At 46.3% G+C, this 25,769-nt stretch overlaps 2 protein-coding genes across 2 annotated transcripts; both read left to right on the plus strand.

Annotated features, from left to right (window-relative positions):
• Positions 1–10,776: 10,776 nt before the first annotated feature.
• On the plus strand, positions 10,777–13,596 carry LOC143986862 (gastrula zinc finger protein XlCGF66.1-like). The gene is made up of 4 exons (XM_077485268.1): positions 10,777–10,861; positions 12,959–13,059; positions 13,187–13,321; positions 13,408–13,596. The coding sequence occupies exons 2-4, from the start codon at positions 12,964–12,966 to the stop codon at positions 13,594–13,596; spliced, it is 420 nt and encodes a 139-aa protein (XP_077341394.1). The 5' UTR covers positions 10,777–10,861; positions 12,959–12,963.
• A 1,043-nt stretch (positions 13,597–14,639) lies between these two features.
• On the plus strand, positions 14,640–24,124 carry LOC143989493 (uncharacterized). Its single transcript, XM_077489633.1, has one exon. It carries the CDS (start codon positions 14,746–14,748, stop codon positions 15,718–15,720), a length of 975 nt encoding a protein of 324 aa, XP_077345759.1. The 5' UTR covers positions 14,640–14,745; the 3' UTR covers positions 15,721–24,124.
• The last annotated feature ends 1,645 nt before the right edge of the window (positions 24,125–25,769 follow it).

Consider the following 25,769-nt stretch of genomic DNA (forward strand, 5'->3'; position numbering starts at 1 on the left):
TGTAGGTCCTGCAAAACCTGTTCCCAGGGCAAAGTTGGGGGTGTGGGGGGGGGGATTGTTTGGATAAAAGCTGGGACCGTCAAAGCAGCTTGTTTAGCAGTGGCGTCAGCTAGTGCATTACACTTTGAAATGTCATCAGTACTGTGTTTGTGTGTATGCTTCCGTAGGGTAACCTAATGTAAATGAAGTAGCCTTTTCTACAGCCATGGCACAAGAGGCCAAAGCCTTCAGACACGCTGGCATGCCTTGTACCGGAACTGGGAGTACTCTGGAAAAAAAGGCTACAGGTCTCACCTTTCCTCCATGCTCTTGTGCAAGGACCCCAGCCATGGTTTTACAGTTGTCCCTTGCAAAGAAATGAAACCCTTTACAATAATCATGTAATCCCAAACCAGGAGCTGTTATAGCAGTTTTAAGATACACAAAAGCATTAACCATTTCATCATTTCATTTCACAAGGTCAAGACTGTCAGGTAGAGCAGCTTGTCTCAGCAAATTATCATAGTAGGAAGCAATCGGGTATCCATTGGCGGCAATAACCATTCATACCTAAGAAGGTTAACACTTCCTTCTTGGTATGTGGGCAGGGAAGACCCACGAGAGCCGCAGCTCCCTTGTGATTGATTCTCCTTTTATCATGACACAGAGTAAAACCAAGATATTCAACACTTTCCTGACACCATTGCAACTAGACACTTTGTGACCTGTCTGTGCTAGATGTTCTAACAGTAAAACAGAATCTTTCTGACAGGCCTCCTGGGAGGGACTACACAATAGTAGGTCATTGTATTATTAAAGGACGAAACCATGGCTAGACACCCAAGACTGTAAAGTGGCCATTGAGTAGACTGCAGGTGAGTCTATATAGCCATGACAAGCAATTCCAGGTTATTTGGTGCCCTCTATAGGAAAAAGCTAGTAGTAGTTGTGTCTCTTCATCAACAGGGACAGAGAAAAAAAACATTACTTAAATCAATAACTGAAAAACATACTTCCAAGGCAGGTATGGCAGTAATGAGAGATGGCACATCAGGTACAATAGGGGCAATTGGAATCACAAGGTTATTTATGGCTCGGAGATCCTGCACAGATCTCTGTGATCCATCAATCTTTTTGACTGGGTTTATGGGGTGTTATAAGGCGATATGATGGGTCTTAAAATTCCTTGTTTCAGGAATTGCTCAATAATGGGTCTGATGCCTTCCTCCTTCTCTTTGGATGGATGGTACTGCTTGTGGTAAACTGGGGAAACTCCTTGTTTTAGTCTTGCTTCGTAAGGGGTGCATGAAATGTATCCTACATCAAGACTATCTTTAGCCCAGAGAGGGTGGTCCTGTGGAAATGGGGGAAGGACTTCAGTTTGAAAGTGGTGATGCAAAATGGAAAGTGATACTAATGGTGATATAAGGGTAGTCCATATCTTTTGCCCCGTTTTTGAAGGGTTTTGTATCGGGCAAAAAAACAGTAATTTACCAGATTTTTTTAGTCTCTGCCTAGTGTCATTCAGGAGTTTCTTCTTTTGCAGTTTTTTGAACATCGATTACAGGCTCATGATTATTGTTTATTCAATTAATATTGTTTATATATTCATTGTTCTGACGTGTGTGTATATATACAATCTGACTGTTTTTAAAACTGTGCCCCCTTGCTGTTATAGGTTCCAGCTGCATGGCTTGCATTCCTGGCCCCTGTATGTCTATGGGTGGTGTTAGTTTTGGCCATGTTTGGGCCTCACAGCAGGCGGGGGGATGATGCCACTAGTTGCCATTCTTTTCCCCTTTACTTTGTGTGTTTTGAAGGCAGCCTTCTTTATGTCGGCCGCTGGAGGGAGCACATCCCTGCCGACGCCGTCCCGCGATCACTCCGGGTGCCCTCTGGCCTGCGGTGCATGTGCGAGCACCTCTCGATGTGCACACCATGGCGTCACGCACGTTGTGACGGAGGTGACAACAGCATTCGTGGGTTTTTCCACCGGGGAGACTGCGTGGTGGCCGCCTTTGATAGCGGCTCTTTACCCCATCACTTGGCAGGGGCTGGGTGAGAGGGAGGGGCCGTCTACCAGGCACAGGACCATCATATACCTTGTCACATTGGGTCTAACATACATAAAGCCTGGGTAATGAGGATTCTCTTCAGATCCCAAGCAGCTATTGCCCTGAATAGACCAAAATCTCATCTACGTTTAAAGTAAAATAGTAGTATATACTATTCTATCTTTTAGGTCTTTCAAATAGTTTGTCTACTCAAATGAATATTTGATGTGCGGCTATCATGCCTCACCATCTTCCTTGCATTGTAGCTTGATGAATTGATACCATCAATCTACCTTACTAGGTAAACCTGTCTAAGCTTCTACTATATGTTCCCTTTAGTGCACTGCCATGTCACTCGCTTTTTTCTTTCACAATCATCCAGCACTATTTCCGCACACTCCATTTTTTTCACTTTTTCTGCAGTTTTTGGTTTGTTGGTTCTTATTTACACTTCACTCATCACCTTTTATCCATTTGGTCTTTTTCCCCATACCCCTCTCTGTTCTTCAGAACTGTATGGCGTCATTTCTGTCATAAACTTTTTGTTCATTTTCTAGTCACCCACATTCTCACTTTGCACCTACATTGCCTCTCTGTTTTTCTCTTCGTCACCCCAGCTGCCTATTTTCACAGTCTTTCACCCTCCCCTCTTTCTTTTTCCATGCACCTTTTTCACTTCCCCCTTCTCCTTTTCATACCTTCCCCAATCACTGCCCTATTTTGTCCTTCCTTTGGCGCCACTCTTCACTTCCTTTTCACGCCATCATTTCCCTTCACCCTTCACTCACACTTAGTTTCACTAGAACCCTTGGCTTCTGACAAAGTGATATCCAATTTAATATACCATTATTATTCTATACCCCCTAGGGACTCGTGAGTTTTTTGGTTCCGTTCTCGGCTCCTGGCTTCTCCTTGCTCTCTCCTAGGTGTGGGTTCAAGTGCGGCCTCTTGTAGGCCCTCTCACTGGTCTTTTGGACATTCAGCCCCTTTTATCGGTGCGGTGGGCCGGGAGTTCTTGCCACATGGCCTGGATCCTCAAGCAATCTTTAGGCGCTGCACTTGAGAGGCTAACTTTACAGCCGTCAGTGGTAAATATGATTGAAGCATTGTAATCCATGTGTCAATACTAACATATATTGCTGCTTGATTTCTAAATATGTCTATTTTTACAATACATTTCTTTGTAGAGTTCATGTATTCCTTTCCCCCAGAAGACCTCTACTACTAATGGTTGAAATGCGTTAGAGTTTTATCAGTATGACTATATATGTATATCATGTTTTTGATGTATACCTACGGCTGTATCATTATGATGTACTTGTGATCTCACCTACAGAGCTCATGTTTTAATACATTTGTATGTTACTACTTTTTCCAATAAATATATATTTTTAAAAATTCAGTTTTGAATCTTTTGCTACAATGCAAAACCCCACGGGGAAACCTTTCCAATGGTGATGTTATGGCTACTCCCCCTCTTCAAGTCAAGAAAATTTTAATTTCTAAGACTCCTATTAAATCTCTTCCCAAAAGATTTAACGGGCATGAAGGTATTATCCTGAATGAATGATGTAAGAGTAAAGTTCCAGTGACAAAGTCACTCACTATCAAGGATCATATCTGCTGAAGAGGTGGCTTCCTCTTGGCCTATTTGAGTGGTGGAGAGTCCCTGTTTCCTTCATGTACTTTATGTCCCACTCGGGGGTCCCCTGTGTACCATGGGAAAGCTTTATTATCCCCCAATGTCCCCTGACCATATCCATATGAAATTAGTCATTTGTGCCTGTGAAGTGTGAGCTACTGTACATACTTTCAGTCTATCTGGCCAGATCGTTTATGAAAGGATTTATCAAAAAAATAATCTGTTCCAAATACTCTGGGCAAATAGTCTTTACATATCTCTCCGGGATTAGGTGGGGGCATTCCTTACTTCCTCCCTTACCCATTCTTAATTTGGTTACAAACAACTTATACAAACTTACAGAGGGCCGTTATATCACCTTACACGGCCCTCTTGCAATGTACAACAATAATATAAGCTAAAAGGAAAAGCAAAAAGATTTGGTAGAATCCCATTGATTGTCCATCTGGCTCTTTAACCATTCTTACCCCCTTCCTGACCAGAGCATTTTTTGCGATTCAGCACTGTGTCGATTTAGCTGAAAATTCTGTGGTCATGCGACGTTGTACCCAAACAAAATTAACATCCTTTTTTTCCCACAAATAGAGCTTTCTTTTGGTGGTATTTGATCACCTCTGTGGTTTTTATTTTTTGCGCTATGATCAAAAAAAAAGTGCCAATTTTGAAAAAAAAAAAGCAATATTTTTTACGTTTTGCTATAATAAATATCCTTAAAAAAATATATAAAAACAAATTTCTTTCTCAGCTTAGCCCGATATGTATTCCTCTACATATTTTTGGTAAAAAAAATTGCAATAAGTGTATATTGATTGGTTTGCGCAAAAGTTATAGTGTCTACAAAATAGGGGATAGATTTATGGCATTTCTATTATTATTTTTTTTTATTAGTAATGGCAGCGATCTGCAATTTTTATCATGACTGCGATATTATGGCGGACATATTGGACACTTTTGACACTATTTTGGGACTATTGTCATTTATAAAGGGATCAGTGCTATAAAAATGCACAGATTTTTGAGTAAATTACACTGGCAGGGAAGGGGTTAAATACTATGGGGCGATCAAGGGGTTAAGTGTGTCCTAGGGAGGTATTCTAACTGTAGGGGGGTGGGCTACCACTGACATGACAACGGTCACTGCTCCCGATGACAGGGAGCAGTGGATCTCTGTCATGTCGCAAGGCAGAACAGGGAAATGCCCTGTTTACATAGGCATCTCCCCGTTCTGCCTCTCCACAGTGCAATCGCGGGCCGCCAGTGAACATTGCATTCCTGGGACCCGTGGGAGTGAACGTGCACCAGCGGTAGCACGCGTGTGCCTGATAGGTGGCAAATTTAAAGGGACGTATAGGTACGCCCATTTGGCTGGCTGTGCCATTCTGCCGACGTACATCTGTGTGCGGCGGTCAGCAAATGGTTAATTAAGAGCCTCTGTTTTACTATTTTCAAATCAGTCTCCCAAAGACTATTACTTTAATGTGCTTCCCAAAAGCACAGCAGTTTACAATTAACTAGGGATGCACCGAAATTTCGGCCGCCGAAACATATCGGCGAAAATGTCCCTTTCGGCAATTTGCCGAAAGGAAAAAACGGCCGATAATTGAGCCGAAAATGGGGTGCCGCCCATCACGGGAGGTGTATAGCGCAGGAAAGCCGCCTCCGCCGTCTGGATCAATAGAGCGCCGGGAACATCACCGCTTTAATTTTAATAGCTGTGTGTTCCCCCGTCGTGCGCCGTCGCATACAGCCCCTCCCCCTCGTTCGGGGAACTGTGATAGACAGATCACCCTGGACGGGGGATCTGTCTATCACAGTTCCCCGGACAAGGGGGAGGGGCTGTATGCGGCGGCGCGCGACGGGGGAACACACAGCTATTGAAATTAAAGCTGTGATGTTCCCGGCGCTCTATTGATCCAGACGGCAGAGGCGGCTCTCCTCTCTTTCTGCATCACTGACTACACAGGGGACAACACACGCTGCACGAGGGGACACAAACACTGGCTGCACGAGGTGACACAAACACTGGCTGCAAGAGGGGACACAAACACTGGCTGCACAAGGGGACACAAACACTGGCTGCACGAGGGGACACAAACACTGGCTGCACGAGGGGACACAAACACTGGCTGCACGAGGGGACACAAACACTGGCTGCACGAGGGGACACAAACACTGGCTGCACGAGGTGACACAAACACTGGCTGCACGAGGGGACACAAACACTGGCTGCAAGAGGGGACACAAACACTGGCTGCAAGAGGGGACACAAACACTGGCTGCACGAGGGGACACAAACACTGGCTGCACGAGGGGACACAAACACTGGCTGCACGAGGGGACACAAACACTGGCTGCACGAGGGGACACAAACACTGGCTGCACGAGGGGACACAAACACTGGCTGCACGAGGGGACACCACACTTATCTCTTTTATCATGTCGCCAGTCTCTGGCCACCTCCTGTACCATGTCGCCAGTCTCTGGCCACCTCCTGAACCATGTCGCCAGTCTCTGGCCACCTCCTGAACCATGTCGCCAGTCTCTGGCCACCTCCTGAACCATGTCGCCAGTCTCTGGCCACCTCCTGAACCATGTCGCCAGTCTCTGGCCACCTCCTGAACCATGTCGCCAGTCTCTGGCCACCTCCTGAACCATGTTTCCAGTCTCTGGCCACCTCCTGAACCATGTCCCCAGTCTCTGACCACCTCCTGTACCATGTCGCCAGTCTCTGGCCACCTCCTGTACCATGTCGCCAGTCTCTGGCCACCTCCTGTACCATGTCGCCAGTCTCTGGCCACCTCCTGAACCATGTCGCCAGTCTCTGGCCACCTCCTGAACCATGTCGCCAGTCTCTGGCCACCTCCTGAACCATGTCGCCAGTCTCTGGCCACCTCCTGAACCATGTCGCCAGTCTCTGGCCACCTCCTGAACCATGTCGCCAGTCTCTGGCCACCTCCTGAACCATGTCGCCAGTCTCTAGCCACCTCCTGAACCATGTCGCCAGTCTCTGGCCACCTCCTGAACCATGTCGCCAGTCTCTGGCCACCTCCTGAACCATGTCGCCAGTCTCTGTCCACCTCCTGAACCATGTCGCCAGTCTCTGACCACCTCCTGAACCATGTCGCCAGTCTCTGACCACCTCCTGAACCATGTCCCCAGTCTCTGATCACCTCCTGAACCATGTCCCCAGTCTCTGACCACCTCCTGAACCATGTCTCCAGTCTCTGACCACCTCCTGAACCATGTCTCCAAATATTTTTTAAAAACAGTCATTTTCGGTATCGGTGCTGTTTCGGTATCGGTTTCGGTTTTCGGCCTAGTGTATTTTTCATTTTCGGTATCGGTTTCGGCACCAAAAAACCCATTCGGTGCATCCCTACAATTAACCTCTCTGCAATTTTCAACTATCAGTCTCCCAAAGACTATTGCTTTAACCACTTCCCACCCGGCCAATGCAAATATACGGCCGGGTGGGAGCCGTCTACTTCTGATAGGAGGTTCAGGAACGTCCTTCAGAAGGAACGGGATTGCGCGCGTGCTCGTGTCACCCGGACACGGCGCATCTCAGATCGGCAGGAGGGCTCTGTGATTGGCCCTCCTGATCACATGATGGCCGTGTCCAATCACGGCCGTCATGTGATGTAAACAAACAGCCGGTTGCTAGGCAATCGGCTCCTCCTCTCCTCACAAAGAAGTGATCGCTGCAGCCGGCTGATGATCAGTGAGTATGAGCTGTTTTTTACTCACTGATCATCAGTCTAGTGTAAACACACAACACACCACACAGTATAAACACAATGTCCCCACATTTGTCCCCAAAACACACATGTCCCCAAATAATAAAAACACATGTCCCTAATAATAAAAACGTCCCCCACATATGTCCCACTAAAATCACATGTCCCAATGATTATCTGCACACATATGTACGTGATCACCTGCACACATATGTACATGATCATTTGCGTACATATGTCCGTGATCACACAAACCAATTATTATACACTTAACGGAATTTTTTTTACCAAAAACATGTAGCAGAATACATTTTGGCTTAAATTTATGACAAAATTAGATTTTATTGGATTTCTTTTAAAATAGAAAAAAGAAAATATTGTTTTTTTTCCAAATTTCCGCTTTTTTTTGCGCTTATATCGCAAAAAATAAAAAAACGGAGTCGTGAATAAATAATACCAAAATAAAGCTCTATTTGTGCGAACAAAATGATAAAAATTTTATTTGGGTACAGTGTAGCATGACCGCGCAATTGTCACTGAAAGCGCTAGAGCGATGCAAGCTGAAAATTGGGCTGGGAAGGAAGGGGGCGAAAGTGCCCTGTATTGTAGTGGTTAATGTGCTTGCCAAAAGCACGGAAGTTTGCAATTTTGCACTATACAAGGATGCGGTATTGTCAGAGCCCAGGCAAGAAGAACAGCGTCAACAAACAGACACATTCCACGTATCTCAGATGATCATCGCATTCCACACACTGACTCCAGTGACTGTAAGCGTTAAATCTGCTTAGACCTGGACAATCGGTGAGAAATTCTGTCAGAGCTCTGGAAGCATTCAATGCACAAGACAAAAATAGGATTTTTATAACAGCTTACCTGTAAAATCCTCTTCTTTGATGTACATCAGGGGACACAGAGCCATAGTAATTACTATGGCTTTGTGTCCCCTGATGTAAGAAAAGAAATAGCCGTTTCAATGAATGCTTAAATTTTATGGCAGGTGAGCAGAGTTTTATACAGGATATGGACAAAGAATATTGCACAAAGAAAAGGAGAGAGGGAGGACAGGGTTCACCACATGAGGCATAATTCCTATATGTAGCATCTCAGACATAGTCTAAACTAGTATTATAGCTGCGGTTGATATTGTCTGAAAACATAATTCCAAAACCAGTTCTTACCAGACCTTATCTATCCTGTGATCATTGTGACAAACAGGACCCTAAAATAAAGATATTCCTCTGTCAGCTATTTTAAAGTTTTAGTCATGTTAACTCTTTCTCACCCTTCACACGTGATCGGCTTTTTACAGAGATCGGGGTCATGCCATGTCCTAGAAACATCCCAATCAACCCCAATCGCTATGCTGCGTGCCCCCCGCGGGTGCCTGCGAGCGGCCATTCTGGGTGCCATCATATGACGTCCACTCAGAACGAGAGCGTCATTTAATGGCGGGTGGGCAAGTGGTTAAGGCGTGTATTGCGCTCAGAATGCAGGGTTCACCAGTGCGTTGTGCTCAGAATGCAGGGTTCAGTGGTGCATTACGCACAGAATAAATTGAAAAGAAAAATCATTGCAAAAAACAAACTGTAAAAATATGTAGACAGTGAAAAAGCATATAAACACACTGAAAATGCATTCTAAATGCACCGGAAACCCATGTAATGTACTGCAAATACAGTGACTACACATATAAATACATGTAGAGCCGGTACTTCTGAAGAGTATGTGCTATGTCTGTAAATTTAGTTTTTCCTAAGGCTATAGTTGAGTCTCGGGGTTAATTGCACTAAATTGTTGTTTTGGCATCGGTTTGTCTGGGCTGTGCTATTGTTCTGCCTGGTCATAGGTGTAGGTAGCACCTTTAACAGGCATTGGAACGCAGTCTGGTTGGACGCATTGGGTACCAATCTCTCTCTCTGAGTCAATCAGTGGATGTATTGTCTCGCTGTGTATTCCGGGAGAGGGTACTTAAGGTGCTGAGGTCACGTGGTTCTGGGTTCCAGTCCAGAAGTATGTTCTGACTCCATGGTCCTGGTCCTCCTGACCAGCCCCCAGAGGCCTTCATGGCCTGGGGTGCGGATCCATCCGTTTCCGAGTCTCAGAACTGGCTAGTCTGAGGCACACTAACTAGAGGGAGGATTCTAAAGTGGTCCGGTGCTGTCTCGGGTTTTGGAGAGGCCCAGCAACTCAACATGCAACCAGGGGAGGACTCTTCAGAAGAGGGCCATGCACGAGGCTGGCTGCTCGGTAAGAGCCTGGAGGCTGAGCTGTATGGACACTAATTGAATCCGCATTTCTTACGGTATCGCCGGACCAGCTGCAAGATACTGGTACTGTAAGAAAGTTCCTAATTTCATCCTTCAGTTGCAACTAAGTTCCTGTGAGAGACTGTCTGTGTTCATCTAAAGTTATGCAACCAAGTCTGTGGCAGAGACTTTGCTAAGTTTGAATCATTTGTCGGCTACTAAATCCACAAACCAGGATTTATCCGACAGTTGAAGTATTCAGTTGTGAGTGGCTATTCCCTGCATTGCCTAGAGAGAGACATTTATTAAGTGTCAGGAGATTCCAAAGTGCCTAAGCTTCCATACCTATACCCTCTATTCCCAACTGAGAGACTGTGTTTCTGTTCAACGTTTTATGCAAATAAAAATTCCTAAAGGAATTCAAGTGTCGGTCTCTGCAGTTATTGGGCTATCAACCTTGGGAACCCCTAAACAAGAACGACGAGCTACAAGGTGGAGAAGGTAAACGGTAAGCCCAAGAAAACCAGCTGCTCCTTAGGGGGTCAGTGCTACATACACATAAAAAGCTGTCCCATCTCCCCGTTCTCACATGCATGTAGGTCACACAAACATGTATGTAGGTCTGGCATGCATATGTAAATGGTGATTGCAGCAAAAGTATCGCCATGAATGTCGGTGAGAGCAATAAGTCAAGGACCATAGTTAATGCTACCTCAAAAATGATAACCTGTAAAAGCTTTTAAAGCATCACCCATGAACAATTTTAGGTTGTCGCCATTTCACAGAGGTGCGCAGTTTTAAATCTTGAAATGCTTGGTATCTATTTACTCTATGCATCATCTTTTATATTGTTCATTGGTCAAGGAACTCCTAGAAACCTTTGGAAAAACCCTGGCTGAGAAAGGCTAGAATAGGCAGTAATATATTTTTATTTCCCTTGGTGGGAGTGGATATGACCCCATCTCTAAGGATATACAGTCCATACACACACAGCACAAGACCGTGTTCACACTACAAGATGTTTTTTTTTTGGGCTGCAGTTCCTCTTAACACCAAAAGGTGGTGATCTGACTTCTACCCAGACAGGAAGTCTCTATGGACTACATAAAGGAAGTGATGTCAGGTATAAATGGGAAGTTCCAGGCGAGAGGTGAGTTGGGAGGAAGCAGACAGAAGACATTGGTAGAAGTGGTAGCAGAGGAGGTAATAAGATCTTATTTTCTATTTACACCCAGTAACCCCCCCGTCATGTCCGTCCTCTTCCTCCATAGTCACTGTGATACGATACACACACATATATAGTGTGGAAACCTAGATTAACCCCTTCAGGGGCAGAACATTTCCCCACTTACAGGACCACAACATTGTCCTCATTTTGGAGATAAATTCTAGTACTATGGTCCTCTAAACAAACAGCACTGACAATAAATAGACAAGACAATGACCATCCTGACCATACATGGCCTACAAAGGGCAATTATTATACACAGGCAGCCAATGGGCAATCATTACAATATGCAGCCAACACAATGATTGAGAGCAGGGGTCAGGAGTATGGATCATAGAGCCCCTTGCATTGCTGGTCAGGAGGAAGAAAACATTCCCCAGCCTGCCATAAAGAATATGTTCCATCATTTGTGTCAGAGAGAGGAAAATACTGAAGGTTCGTAGGGAAGTAGACGAGCTGAGGGGTCTCTGAGAAGGTACTGAGGCTGAAGGACCTTGTGACACCTGAGGTTGTAGTTGGGTTGAAGGATTCTGAGGGGGTAATGTAGCTGAAGGACTTTGACCCCCTGATGAGGATGGAGAACAGCAGGGCTCTGAGGGAAGAGAAGGTTGTAGGGCTCAGGAGGAGTCTAAGGTATGGAGGGGGGGCTCTTGGCTATGTTTGTTGCCCCACCTACATGTACTTTTCAGACCTCCTTACAGGTAGAAAAGGAAGGCAACCATCACCTTCTTACCACCTCACTGGTCAAATAAAATTTCCCAGATTCCAAGTGGAATGAAGCAGGAAAATCCTTCATCCCTTGGCGGGCACTCGTTCTTGGAGGAGATCTGTTTGCACAGCATTGCCTAGCGGGTGCCCAGGGGTCAGTGCTCTGCATCTGGGGGAGGCAGTCCAATACCTTCCCATGACACAGGCTCTGGCAGTGCCCAGTGCTGGAATTCAGAGGTCCAGGAGCCCACTGCCACTCTCTACAATTTCCTGGATACTACAGTATACTTGACAACCAAGAAAACAACCCCTCTCCTGCTGTGCTCCTCCTACCCACACTAGGCTGCTATTAGAGGGAAGATAACAGAATCCTCCACCAGCACCATCCTCCTGCTATCCAATCTCTTGCTGCAGAGAGTAACAGTGACATGATCAATATTGTTATTATTCAGGATTTATATAGCCACAGTAGTTTGCACAGTACAATTCAATACAGGAGGAATTAGAGGGCTCTGCTCCTTAGAGCTTACAATCTAAAAGGGAGAATCAAGTTATACCAAAGCTAATAACTGTGGGGGTGACATCACTCCTATCAGTCAGCAGGCTGCCAATAGTCCTGATTAGCCGGCAATTCTGGCCAAAATTCAGCAAGTTCCCCTTCCTGGACATCATGATGACCCGACATTGTCCTCACAGCACTGCCTCAGAGCAAACAAGTCACAGGAATGATCACAGAGAAAAAGGAATTTCTGATCTGGCAGGCAAAGAGAGTTCTGGGTTCATGAAAATGTAACAAACACTAAACAGTCCAAATGAAATGTGTTCCCATGGAGGCAGTAGTCCTTAATGAACAAGTTCACTTGTCTACAAAAATAATAAATGCACATCTTTTTGCAGGTAAAAAAAATATATTTATATATTATTTTTTGTAGTAGGAGCCTGTAAAGTAGATCTCTGATGCCATGCAGGTCTCCTGCAGACTGTCAGTGTATCGGCTTACCCGTATATCCCATATACCCTGTACTACCCGGGTAAGCCGATACATTACTGAGAGGAAGACTCCATGAACTACCACAGCACTCCACAGCATCGTGGTAGTTTGAGAACTACAAGCCGACAGCCGGATGTCAGAGCTTGTAGTTCATTTGGACACACAGAGCTGTGTATATAAATCACAAGGCCATATGAGCTGAGACCCACCCACACGCCCATGTAACATGTTCCCAAAAATGAACTTGTCCTTTAAATGTCCAGCAACCCTTCTATTACACCCCCCTCCCCCCCCCTCCATCCACATCAACATCATATTATTGTGTGGCCAATACCATCCAAATAATTCTTACTTTAATTTATCAAAATTATAGATCAAATGACAGCACCAATGAGGATGGAGGAGGACCGGAGTCACATGACTGAGAAGATACTAAACCTCACCCTGGAGATCATCTACCTGCTGACCGGAGAGGTGAGGAGGATTCTGGGAGGTCACATGACATCACTCTTCTCTCTATTAATAAAACACAGACCTGACCGGAGAGGTGAGGAGGATTCTGGGATTCTAACATGACATTCCTATTGGTTCCTCAATACAGAGATTTCCTCCTCTGAAGTCAGGTGATGATATGACCATCTCAGTGCCTCCATGTGACTCCCTAAAACCTGAGAGACACAACATGGAGAAGATTCTAGAAGTCGCCAAGAAGATGTTGGAGATGCTGACAGGAGAGGTGAGCGGTGCTGGGAATTCTGGGACATTATCCAGTAACAGACAAGGGATGTGTCTGGATGGTGACTGTATCATTGTGTGTGTCAGGTTCCTATAAGGTGTCAGGATGTCACTGTCTATTTCTCCATGGAGGAGTGGGAGTATTTAGAAGGACACAAGGATCTCTACAAGGACGTCATGATGGACAATCAGCCGCCCCTCACATCACCGGGTAAGAGGAGACTTTATTGTAAAGGAGAGAGCAGTATAAAGGGCAGGGGTGGATCCGGAGTCTAGTCTCGGGAGGGGCACTGCAAGAAAATACTTTTTTTGCGGGCAATTTATCGGGGCAATGGCTGGTGTTGGCGCTTTCATCATCACAGCACCATGATTTTTATGGTGTCAGGATGATTGAAGCACATTATTTCTATTATTACATTGTAATATAAAATAGTTCAACTCACCATAATGCAGAATCAGCAGGAGCCCCTAATGTGTCACTTGCCACGTCCCTACCACAAGCTGCGGATTGTCACTTGCCTGCCACCAGAAGCTGATTGTCACCTGCCACACATTGGGGATTACACTTGACCTGTCACCTGCCACACATTGTGGATTACACTTGCCACATCACCGGCCACATGTTGCTGATTGTCACTTGCCACAACACCTGCCACATGTGGATTACACTTGCCACATCGCCTGCCACATGTTGCTGATTGTCACATCACCTGCTACACTTTGCTTATTGTCATTGGCCTGCTAAGGTGCAGATTGTCAGAGTGAAGGCAGGCAGCAGAGAGATGATGTAATCTCTCTGCTGCCCGTGGCTGTACAGTGAGGGCGGATCTGCAGTGATGCAGGGCGAGTGGTGAGAGATGATGTCATCTCTCTGCTCTCCACCCGATTGCTCACTGACTGGTCAGTCTCTCCGCTCACCTGCGGACCGGCCCGCCCCCCTCACTCGATGTCTGCCCTGCACGCCCGCACACTCACCTAGCGACCCCCCTCACTCATCCGCCGACCTGCCCACTGAGGCTCTCTCACCTGGCGAACCCCACTGACTGTCCCGCCCGCTCGTTAACCTGCACACTCATCCGCTGACTGGCCTGTCAATCATAAATTTTCTCTGAGGGGGCAATTGCCCTGTTGCCCCCCCTGGATCCGCCCCTGAAGGATATTATTATTATTTTTTTCTTATTAATACATGTCCCCCAGGGAAGTACACAGACCCCCCATACCCCTTTTATGGCCAATTACTCGCAGATAAGCCTTAAAAATTAGCACTTTTGCTTTTTCCTGTTCGGCTCCCATAAACTTCAATGGGTTTCGCAATTTGGGTCAGAACACTTCCCCTGTCGAAAGTTCTGCTGCAAACCGAATGGGGGTGTTTGGCCCATCCCTAGTAATAATCTTTTTATTTCTATTTTAGTAGATGGACGGGAGATGAGGAAAACCTCAGAGGATTGTCTCACTTTGTCTCCAGACTGTAAAGTAGAAGATGAGGACATCACACAGTATAGTCCAGGAGAAAACCCGACTACCTCAAATGTCCATCCGGCACCACACAGTGTAGATGGACCATCGTATTCCTCTTATCCTGAGGAACCTCAGACTGTGAGGGATGGTGCCGTCCTTCAAACAGAGAAAAGGTTTTCCTGTACTGAGTGCGGGAAGTGTTTTCGTTTTAAATGCAGATTTATTGCTCATAAAAAATCTCATACAGGTGAGAAGGAGTATTCCTGTCCTGAGTGCGGGAAATGTTTCCGTTCTAAATTCCATCTTAATAGGCATAAAAAATCTCATACTGGTGAGAAGCCTTACTCCTGTCCTGAGTGTGGGAAATGTTTTTCATTGAAGTATGATCTTCACAGACATCAGAATTTGCACACAGGTGAGAAGCCGTATTCATGTTCTGAGTGCGGAAAATGTTTTTCATTGAAGTCCAGCCTTCACAGACATCAGAAATTGCACACAGGGGAAAAGCCGTATTCCTGTCCTGAGTGCGGAAAATGTTTTATAGAGAAGTCCAGTCTTTACAAACATCAGAGATCTCACACAGGGGAAAAGCCACTTTCCTGTTCTGAGTGCGGGAAATGTTTTTCAGAGAAGTCCCATCTTCGTAGACATGAGAGATTACACACAGGTGCTAAACCATATTTCTGTATTGAGTGCGGGAAATGTTTTATACGAAAATCAGTACTTATTGAACATCAGAGAACTCACACGGGGGAAAATCCATATTTCTGTCCTGAGTGCGGGAAATGTTTTTCAGGCAAGTCTCATCTTTATAGGCATCAGAAATTGCACATGAGGGAGAAGCCACTTTCCTGTTCTGAAAGCGGCAAATGTTTTGCACAAGAATCAGATCTTGTTACACATCAGAGATCTCACATGGGGAAAAAGACATTCCTGTCATGAGTGAGGGAAATGTTTTTCACAGAAGTTCAGTCTTTACAGGCATCAGAAATTCCACACGGGGGAAAAGTCACTTTCCTGTTCTGAGTGTGGGAAATGTTTTGCACAAAAATCAGATCTTGTTAAACATCAGAGATCCCACACGGGGGAAAAGCTGTATTCCTGTCCTGAGTGCGGATAATGTTTTTCACAGAAGTTCAGTCTTTACAGGCATCAGAAATTCCACACGGGGGAAAAGTCACTTTCCTGTTCTGAGTGTGGGAAATGTTTTGCACAAAAATCAGATCTTGTTAAACATCAGAGATCCCACACGGGGGAAAAGCTGTATTCCTGTCCTGAGTGCGGATAATGTTTTTCACAGAAGTTCAGTCTTTACAGGCATCAGAAATTCCACACGGGGGAAAAGTCACTTTCCTGTTCTGAGTGTGGGAAATGTTTTGTAGATAAATCAGATCTTGTTAAACATCAGAGATCCCACACGGGGGGAAAAGCTGTATTCCTGTCCTGAGTACGGATAATGTTTTTCACAGAAGTACCATCTTTACAGACATCAGAGTTCTTACACGGGGGAGAAGCCACTTGCCTGTCCTGAGTGCGGAAAATGTTTTACAAGGAAACCCACTCTTCACAGACACCAGACATTGCACACAGAGGAGAAGCTGTATTCCTGTCCTGAGTGCGGGAAATGTTTTTCAGAAAAGTCTCATCTTTTCAGTCATCAGAGATCTCACATGGGGGAGAAAAGCCACTTTCCTGTCCTAAGTGAGGGAATTATTCCTTATTGAAGTCCTGTCTTCCTGTACATCAGGGATAGAGGTCGACCGATATGGGTTTTTCTCTGGCCGATGCCGCTATTTTGAAATCGGGGCACCCAATGGCCGATATATGATGCTGATTTTTGCGGATTATGTTTTAGGCTGTTTTTTTCTTTCTTTTTTTCCCTTCATTTCATAAAATCTAACAGTTAAGTTAAATAATAAAGAAGGGATACAGAAAATTGCTTAAATGAAGCATTTATTAAACAACAGAAGTACACAACAAGCCTCCAATCAGTGCACTTGTATGTAATTTAGATAAAAGACAACTACGTTTAAAATGTTAAAAATACACAAAAACAGGCGAGGTAATCCAAAACTTTTGAAAGAAATCAACGTAATCAACAGCAATAGATAATGGTCATTACTGGGGTAAGTTTGTAAACAATAGAAAAGTGCACATTATCTTTCGTTTTAGGCTTTTAGCTTCAGTTCAAGTCCCTGATTCTCTTCTTCACCCGCATCCATCACTTAAAAGTCCTCTCTGTACTCCCAGTTTAAGAGCTTCAGGTTGTAGTTTGGGAAACACAGTCCCTCTACATTTTCTTCTGTGAGCCTTCTCCTCTTGTCATAGATGGTCCCAAGGTGGCACAGGCGGGATGCATTCTGTTTCCACCATTCCAGTGGAAGACAAGTCCATCTGTCTATCAGTGGCTCATGCAGGGTTAAAGTGGTTGTAAACCCTTACAAACCACTTTGACCTACAGGTAAGCCTAGATTAAGGCTTACCTGTAGGTCTAAGAAATAATCTCCTAAACCTATACGGTTTAGGAGATATTTGCCCGTAGACAGCGGCGCGCAGGCGCAGTGAGCGCGGCATCGTCAATGATGAAGATGCTGCACGTGTCGGCTCCCATGCGCATGCGCGGGAGTGACGTCATCGCGGCTTCGCCGAATGACAGCGGCGGAGCTGCGAGACCCCACCAAGAAGATGGATGCACCGGACTACAGGGGACAGCGGTGACTTCGCTGGCTCCTGTGTCAGGTAAGTGACACATAATGGACTACTATGCGATGCATAGTAGTCCATTATGCTTTGCCTTTGCAGGGAATGAAAGAGGAAGTAAACCCATCAGGGTTTACTTCCTCTTTAAGGAGTATATTATGCAGAGAATGCAGGGTTCACCAGTGCATTACACTCAGAATGCAGCGTTAAGGAGTGTGTTCCACTCAGAATAAAGGGTTAAGTAGTGGGTGCCACTCAAAATGCATGGTTAACCCCTTGCCTACAGAGCGCATTCACCCCCTTCCAACCCAGGTCAATTGTGAGCTTTCAGCACTGTCACACTTTGCATGACAATTGTGCGGCCATGCAACACTGTACCCAAATGAATTTTTTTATAATTTTATTAACACAAATAGAGTTTTCTTTTGGTGGTATTTAATCACTGCTGGGTTTTTTATTTTTTACTTAAAGAAAAACAAAATTTTGAAAAAATTTTATTTTCGTAGTTTCTGTCGGTAAATTTTGTAAATAAGTATTTTTTTTCTCCTTCACTGGGAGCTGATGAGGCGGCACTGATGAGCAGCACTGGTGGGTACTGGGCATTGATAGGTGGCACTGATAGGCTGCACGTACAGGCGGCACTGCTGGACACTGAAAGGCAGCAGTGACTGGCATCACTAATGGTCACTGATTGTTGGCACTGGTTCCCTGATTACATGCCTGGGTGTCCCCTTCAAGGATATGCTGCTCATTGGCTCTCCTTGCCACACACTGCTAGTGTGAGTTGATGAGAGATGATTACTAGCACTTCTGTGTTTACATGTGACCAGCTGTGATTGGACACAGCAGATCACATTGTTAAAGAGCCACGTTGTAAGGGTTAAATCATCTTAGACCTGGACAATCAGTGAGAAAATCTGTCAGAGCTCTGGAAGCATTCAATGCACAAGACAAAATAGCTATTTCAATGAATGCTTACATTTAATGGCAGGTGAGTGGAGTTTTATACAAGATATGGACAAAGAATATTGCACAAAGAAAAGGAGGGAGGGAGAACAGAGTTGATCACTGTCTGAAAACATAGTTCCAAAACCAGTTCTTACCAGACCTTATCTATCCTGTGCTCATTGTGACCACATCTCTGGGTTGAAACTCGTGTGTTGGTTCCTGTGAGGGTTATAGAAAAGAAGAGAATACTTTACCGTAGATGCCATTCAGCTTTATAATCAAGTATTCTTCCTGTATCAAACTCAGACAAGTGATTGGTCTTGGAAGGGGGTCATTCTTATTTCTGCTAAAACTGCAGGCAGCACAGTTTTTCAAAGGCAGCCTTCTTTATGGCATGTGCGAGCATCTCTCGATGTGCATGCCATGACGTCATGTACGTCTAAAAAACATAATTCCAAAACCAGTTTGTGACAATAAATGTTGTAAAATAAACATATTCCTCTGTCAGCTATTTTAAAGTTTTAGTCATGTTAACTCTCTCACCATTCAATCCCCTCTTAGATCACAAAGTGATTTCACCATGATCACTTAATGTTCTCTGTGTGGAGTCATTTTGTTGCGTTTTATAATTACAGATACATTGAATAAGCTTGAATAATATATATAACAAGGATAAAAAACAGGCACATTGGGACGTGGTCCGGACATGGGGGTGCAGAGACGCTAATGTACTGAGCTCCGGTCCTTATCCACTTACTCCAGCAAAAAACACTCTTTTGACTCAGAATTCTCTCAAATAAGAAGCGGACCTACAATCGGAATAAGAAGAGAGCCAGCCCGACTTGCAATACTCCAGCCACAAGTGACATTCAGAGGCTTTTTCTGCAGTCACGGTCTGGCTCCCCGGATCCCAAGATGGCAGACCCTCATGGCTCACACTCGCCTTCCCCCGACCTCATGGCGAACCCGACATCTCCGGAGCGGTCACAAAGCCTGGCGCTCTACCCTATCTCCCCCAGAGGTCCCATCCACAGACCCGAGGAACTCGCCACATGTGCCGCTCAGCTATAAGGCCGATCCAGAACTAAAAGCCATCTTGCGGGCCCTCCCCTGACGAAGGTGGAAATTGAGGCCATAGTGGGAGTGGAGGCCGTGCACAGAAGGGAGATCTGGGCAATCAAGCAATAAGGACATTCACTGAGCACCTGCCTGACAAAAGGACGTTGGAGCAGAGAATGTCCACCCTGGAGTCCCAGCAAAAAGTCAGTTCTGAATCGGCGGTGGAGCTCCAGCTATGCATGGAGGAAGCTGAGGGATTGCAATAAGCTACAGGCCCCACATACTTACTCGCTGCGGTGATCAGTATTTTTTAAAAAGTAGTGGGGGAGCACCTATGGGAACAAATTGAAGTAGACCACGTTCACAGAGCCTTGGGCCCTCGCTCACCTGATCCATCCAGACCCAGAGACGTGATCTGCCGGCTCCACCACTACATCCACAAAGAAGCCATCGCCCGCAGGGCCTGGGAGTCAGACGACCTGGAGTTTGACAGCGCAAATGTGAAGCTACTACCGATTTATCCAGAGCGACGCTGCACCGTTGAGCCCTTCTGAAGCCACTCTTGGATTTAGCCAGGAGGCGAAATGCTACCTATAGATGGGGATTTCTGGTCACCTTCCACAGAGGCCAGAGATGGTCTCCGGAGGCTCTGCCTGCCCTCTTTGCCTTCCTTGAGGCGGACCCAATTGATCTTCCCAACTGGCTTGGATAGCTTCCACGCTATCAAGGCCGCCAGAGAATGCAGAACTCCGATGCACCACGACCACAGAGATCCAAAGAGGTGAGCGATGACCGTGTATCTTATCCCAAGAGGAGTCTCCGGAATTGTGAGTAACCCCTACTGCCACAAATACCCCACAACTCTGACTTTCGTTGGCCTGTTGCCCGCACTCCCCCTCTCCTCCACTGCCCTGGATACACTGCCCCGGAAACGAGACAATACTGCCCCGACACTTGCCTGTTGGCTGTGGGAAGTGACGTGGGCTACACAAACTCTCACCTTGGACGTGCCACCAGCTCCCAGCCTTTCCGCCCCCCCTGGTAATCAGGGACTTGAAATCACCCTGTGCTATCCTGATCTGGCACTCAGATCTTCATCCGCATGACTATGTGTTCCCTGCTCTTAACCGAGTGCGGTACCCACACAATGAACCTCCTCCCAAAAGTCTCTGGTACTATTATGCTTCAGCCGAGCTCACAGTCCCCCACAGCTCCGTACACTGGAGAGGAGAGCTGGAAGTTAGCCAGCAAGGACCACTCATGACCTCCACTATATCCGCTAGAACTGTAGACTACTAAGCCTGCCATGATGGGGGGGTCTTGGGTGGGGGTGGTGGGTTGGATGGGAGGGAGACCTCACGGATAGTTGAAACAGTTCCTTGCTAGGTTTTGAGCGCTGCCTCCCCCTGGGTGCCTACAGGAACATAATGATTGGTGAGGACTTTATATGTAAACGAGCCCACTGGAGGGAGATGGGGGGGTTGTGGACCTGGACAGAATCGGGGGCATTCTAATACAGCACTGCCGTGAGACTTAAGTACGTATGTCTGGTTAGGATGATAGTCTGTTAGTGTATGAAGCCTATGGCGGTGGACTCTATTAAAGTGACTTCTCTCAATGCCAAAGGGTTGAACACCCCCAAAAAGAGATGCATACTGCTACATGACCTTAAGAAATCACACACTGATGTGGCCTTCTTTCAGGAGACACACTTCAAGAGGGATAGACTCCCTTTGCTCCCCACATCCAAAACTAGAGGAATGTCCATATTGATCTCTAGCAGGCTGCCGTGGATATGCCAGGAGGTGTCGCCCTGACCCTAAGGGGCGCTTCCTTTTTGTGAAAGGTCTACTAGGTGAGATCCAATTCACACTGGCAACATTATATGCCCCCAATGAACACCAAGACCAATTTATCAGACACACTTTAGACAAGTTGATGAAATTCAAAGTGGGCCAGCTAATTCTGGGGGGAGACTTCAATGTCCCACTGATCCCCTCCTTAGACACCTCCATGGGCAGTTCCTCAGTCCCCCCAATGTACAGGAAATGAATAGCACAAGCCCTCCACAATGCCCAGGTAATAGACAAATAGCGCTTACACCACTCAGGTGAGAGGGACTATACCTTCTATTCTTCCCCACACAAGTTATATTCTAGGATTGACCTGTTTATGATCCCCCATGACCAACTACACCTAGTGAGCTCTACCTTCATAGGTCATATTACATGGTCTAAACCATGCCCCCATCTCCCTTACATATACCTTATCCGAGAGACCTTTGCCCAGACCTCTATTTTGGCGCCTGAACAAGAGCCTCCTCCAAATACCTGAAGTACTTGCAGAGATGACCAAAGAGCTAGACCATTATTTCCAGGAGAATGACACACAAGATTGTGACCCAGGAGTGTTATGGGTAGCCCACAAATGTGCCCTCCGTGGGGGTCCTCATTATACATGGGGCGCGCATTAAAAGGAAATGAAAGGAGCAGCTTACCAGTTTACTCTCCAACTTAGCCTCAGTAGAAGCAACACACAAACATGCTCCCTCACTGACCTTAGAGACCAAGCTGTAGACACTACGCTCACAGATAACAGACTTACTACACTATATAGCCAAGGCAGCACTACAATTTTGTCACAACATGTCTTATGAATCAGGTGACAAGTGTGGGAAAAACCTAGCCAGATCGGTCAAAGAACTAAAATCAGCATCCTACATTTCCCAGATAACCTGCCCCAACGGCCAGAAAGCCACAAACCCGACTCAAATCTCAAAGGGGTTTGGCGACTTTTACTCTGACCTCTACAACTTACCGAGCCCCAACTCTAGACAGGAAGACATAGACAGATATAACACAGACTCCCAACTCCCATCCCTCCGCACAGAGACCCAAGAACTATTAGATGTACCAATCACTTTAAAGGAACTACAAATAGCAGTGGGCTCCATGAAATTAGGCAAAGCCCTGGGCTCAGACGGTTACACCGCCCAGTACACAAGACCTTTCTCCCAATCCTAGGCCTGCATATATAGTGACATTTTTCAACGCATTAGGGTCAGATGTTAACTTTCCCTGTGACACCCTGAGAGCCCACATATCCCTGATACATAAGGAAGGGAAAGACCCAGGCCCATGCGGGAGCTACAGACCCATCTCACTTTTGAATGAAGACTTGAAGTTTTCAAAGATAATAGCCACAAGACTATCACAACACCTCCAGTCCCTAATACACCTCGACCAGGTCGGATTCATTCCCACTAGGGAGGCAAGGGATAACGCCATAAAGGTGCTCAATCTCCTCCACACTGCAAGCATCACCAAAGTCCCTAGTATATTTGTGAACACCGATGCTGAGAAAGCCTTTCATCGGGTGAACTGGAACTTTATGTTCTCAGTTCTCCGACACATGGGGCTAGGAAATAGGATGATGAAATGGATAGGCAACATATACTCAAAACCCTCAGCCCAGATAAAAGCAAAAGGAGTGCTTTCGACCCCTTTCTCCATCGGAAATGAAACTAGACAGGGATGCCCCCTGTCCCCCACTCCTATTCGGATTATCCCTAGAACCATTTCTTTGTACAATAAGACTAAATCCAGACATAACAGGACTTCAAATGGGCAGCACACATTGCAAGATATCAGCGTATGTGGACGATCTGTTATTCTCTCTAACAAACCCTAACATCTCTTTACCAAACCTCCTACGAGAATTTAAACTTTACGGGGCACTTTCACACTTAAAGATAAACTTGGGCCATGGGCGTCGCTGTTCCCCCTCACACCCTACTCAACTTGCAAACTAATTATTGCTTCAAATGGACCACCATGGCATTAAAATACCTTGGTACAAACATCCCTTCAGACATTTCACGGACGTTCAAGCTAAATTTCCCCCCCTACTATGCAAGACCCGTACCCTACTAGAAAAGTGGCATACAGGCTACTATTCTTGGTTTTGAAGATTCGACCTCATTAAAATGAGCATATTACCCAAACTTATCTACCTCAGCCAAACCCTTCTGATACAGATCCCACCCTCCTATTTCAAACAGGCACAGGCCCTCTTCACCCGATTTGTCTGGGCCATAAAAAAATCTAGATTTAACTGGTCTCCTTACATTTGTGTCCCCAGCGGAGCACCTCCATACATCTGTGTCCCCAGTGGAGTCCGTCCTTACATCTGTGTCCCCAGCGGAGCCCCTCCATACATCTGTGTGCCCAGTTTAGCCCCTCCTTACATCTGGTGGGGTCCCATCTGACTCCGCCCCCTCAGCTCCCTGGGGAGGCACCTGCTGCTGCCGTCTTGAGCCCGCACACCTGCAGCCATGGTCAAGCTCAGTGGTGAGTATGGGGACCCACAACCCCTCCTACCCTGAGCCTTTATAACTAATACTGTGCTATATTGCCAAACATATACTTTTTCATCCTAGGTACATTGTTACACACATCCACCCCTGAAGAGCGAGCTGGATCTCGCAAAACTAGTCGGGTAGTATGATGCCCGTGTACTATGACTACTACTACATTTATGTACCAATATTCCTTGTTTATGTATCTTTTTTAATTGGAAACTGTTGGTGTTATTTATGCATGTAAGCAATTGTACTTGAATAAACCATATACTATATTTACTACTGTTATGTTTACTGGCGGAAACGGTACCCACTTCATTTAAAGTCCCAGGGCGAATCCTTAGTTTTCGTTTCTCTGGACATTTGTGTCCCCAGCGGAGCCCCTCCATACATCTGTGTCCCCAGCGGAGTCCTTGCTTACATCTGTGTCCCCAGCGGAGCCCCTCCTTACATCCATGTCCCCAGTGGAGTCCGTCCTTACATCTGTGTAACCAGTGGAGTCTGTCCTTACATCTGTGTCCTCAGTGGATTCCCTCCATATATCTATGTCCCCAGCGGAGACCCTCCTTACATCTGTGTCCCCAGTGGATTCCCTCCATATATATGTGTGCCCAGCAGAGCCCCTCCTTACATCTGTGTCCCCAGCAGAGTCCGTTCTTACATCTGTGTCCCCAGTGGAGCCCCTGCTTACATCTGTGTCCCCAGCAGAGCCCCTCCATACATCTGTGTCCCCAGCATAATACGTCCTTACATATGTGTCCCCAGCGGAGTCCGTACTTAAATCTGTGTCCCCAGTGGATCCCCTCCATACATCTGTGTCAACAGCGGAGCCCCTCCTTACCATCTGTATCCCTAGCACAACCTGTCCTTACATCTGTGTCCCCAGCAGATCACCTCCTTACATGTGTGTCCCTAGCAGTGCCCCTTCTTACATCTGTATCCTCAGCGGACCCCTTCCATACATCTGTGTCCCCAGTGGAGTCCGTCCTTACATCTGTGTCCCCAGTGGAGTCTGTTCTTACATCTGTGTCCCCAGTGGAGCCCCTCCTTACATCTGTGTCCCCAGCAGAGCAGCAGGGTCCTTCTCACATCTGTGTCCCCAGCAGAGTAGCAGGGTCCTCTTTACATCTGTGTCCCCATTGGAGCAGCAGGGTCTTCCTCACATCTGTCCCCAGTAGCACAGCACTCCTTCAAACCGCATCTGTGTTATTTTCTGTCTTTCTCCGTGTGTTCAGTGGAGAGGGGAGGGGCCTGCCCTCTCCACTGAACACAAGGGGATTAGTCCTCATGGCAGCTATCTTTTTGTAGCCCGCAGAAGGGACTTTGTTCTCACACTGAGAACAAAGCTCCCAGCCGGGCGGATGCTGTTTGGCGTGATCGTTTATGCCAGAAAGCAGCTCCAAACCCTGCCAATGAAGTGCCACGTCTGCAATATTGTGATTGCATAGATGTGGCGCTTCCCATAGTGCACTGTATCCGGCGCCCAAACACAGTGCACTTAGTTAGCCACATGCCTACTGGGCACTTGACAAGGAAGTAAACCCTGATGGGTTCACTTCTGCTTTGTCTCCCTGAAAACGTAAAGCATAATGGGCTACTATTTATCGCATAGTAGCCCATTATATGTCACTTACCTGACACAGGAGCCAGCGATGTCACCGCTGCCCCCTGTAGTACGGAGCGTCCATCTTCTTCCGGGTATTGCTGCTCCAGCCACTCACAGAGCTGGAGCAGCGATGACGTCACTCCTGCGCATGCGCACGGGAGCCGCCACTAACGGCATATCGCTGGTAAAAAATACTATAAATAGCCGCGCTAAGGTTATAAACTTGGTTGCTGCCGCCCTACAAATCCACAGCCCCCTAGAGAAGGCCGTGGATGTGCAGAGTTTTATAGAAAGAATATAGGGCCCAAGGCGCTACCC

Source organism: Lithobates pipiens, unplaced genomic scaffold, assembly GCF_037356315.1.
Source record: "Lithobates pipiens isolate NorthernLeopardFrog02 unplaced genomic scaffold, aLitPip1_a1.2 Scaffold_18, whole genome shotgun sequence".
NCBI lineage: Eukaryota > Metazoa > Chordata > Amphibia > Anura > Ranidae > Lithobates > Lithobates pipiens.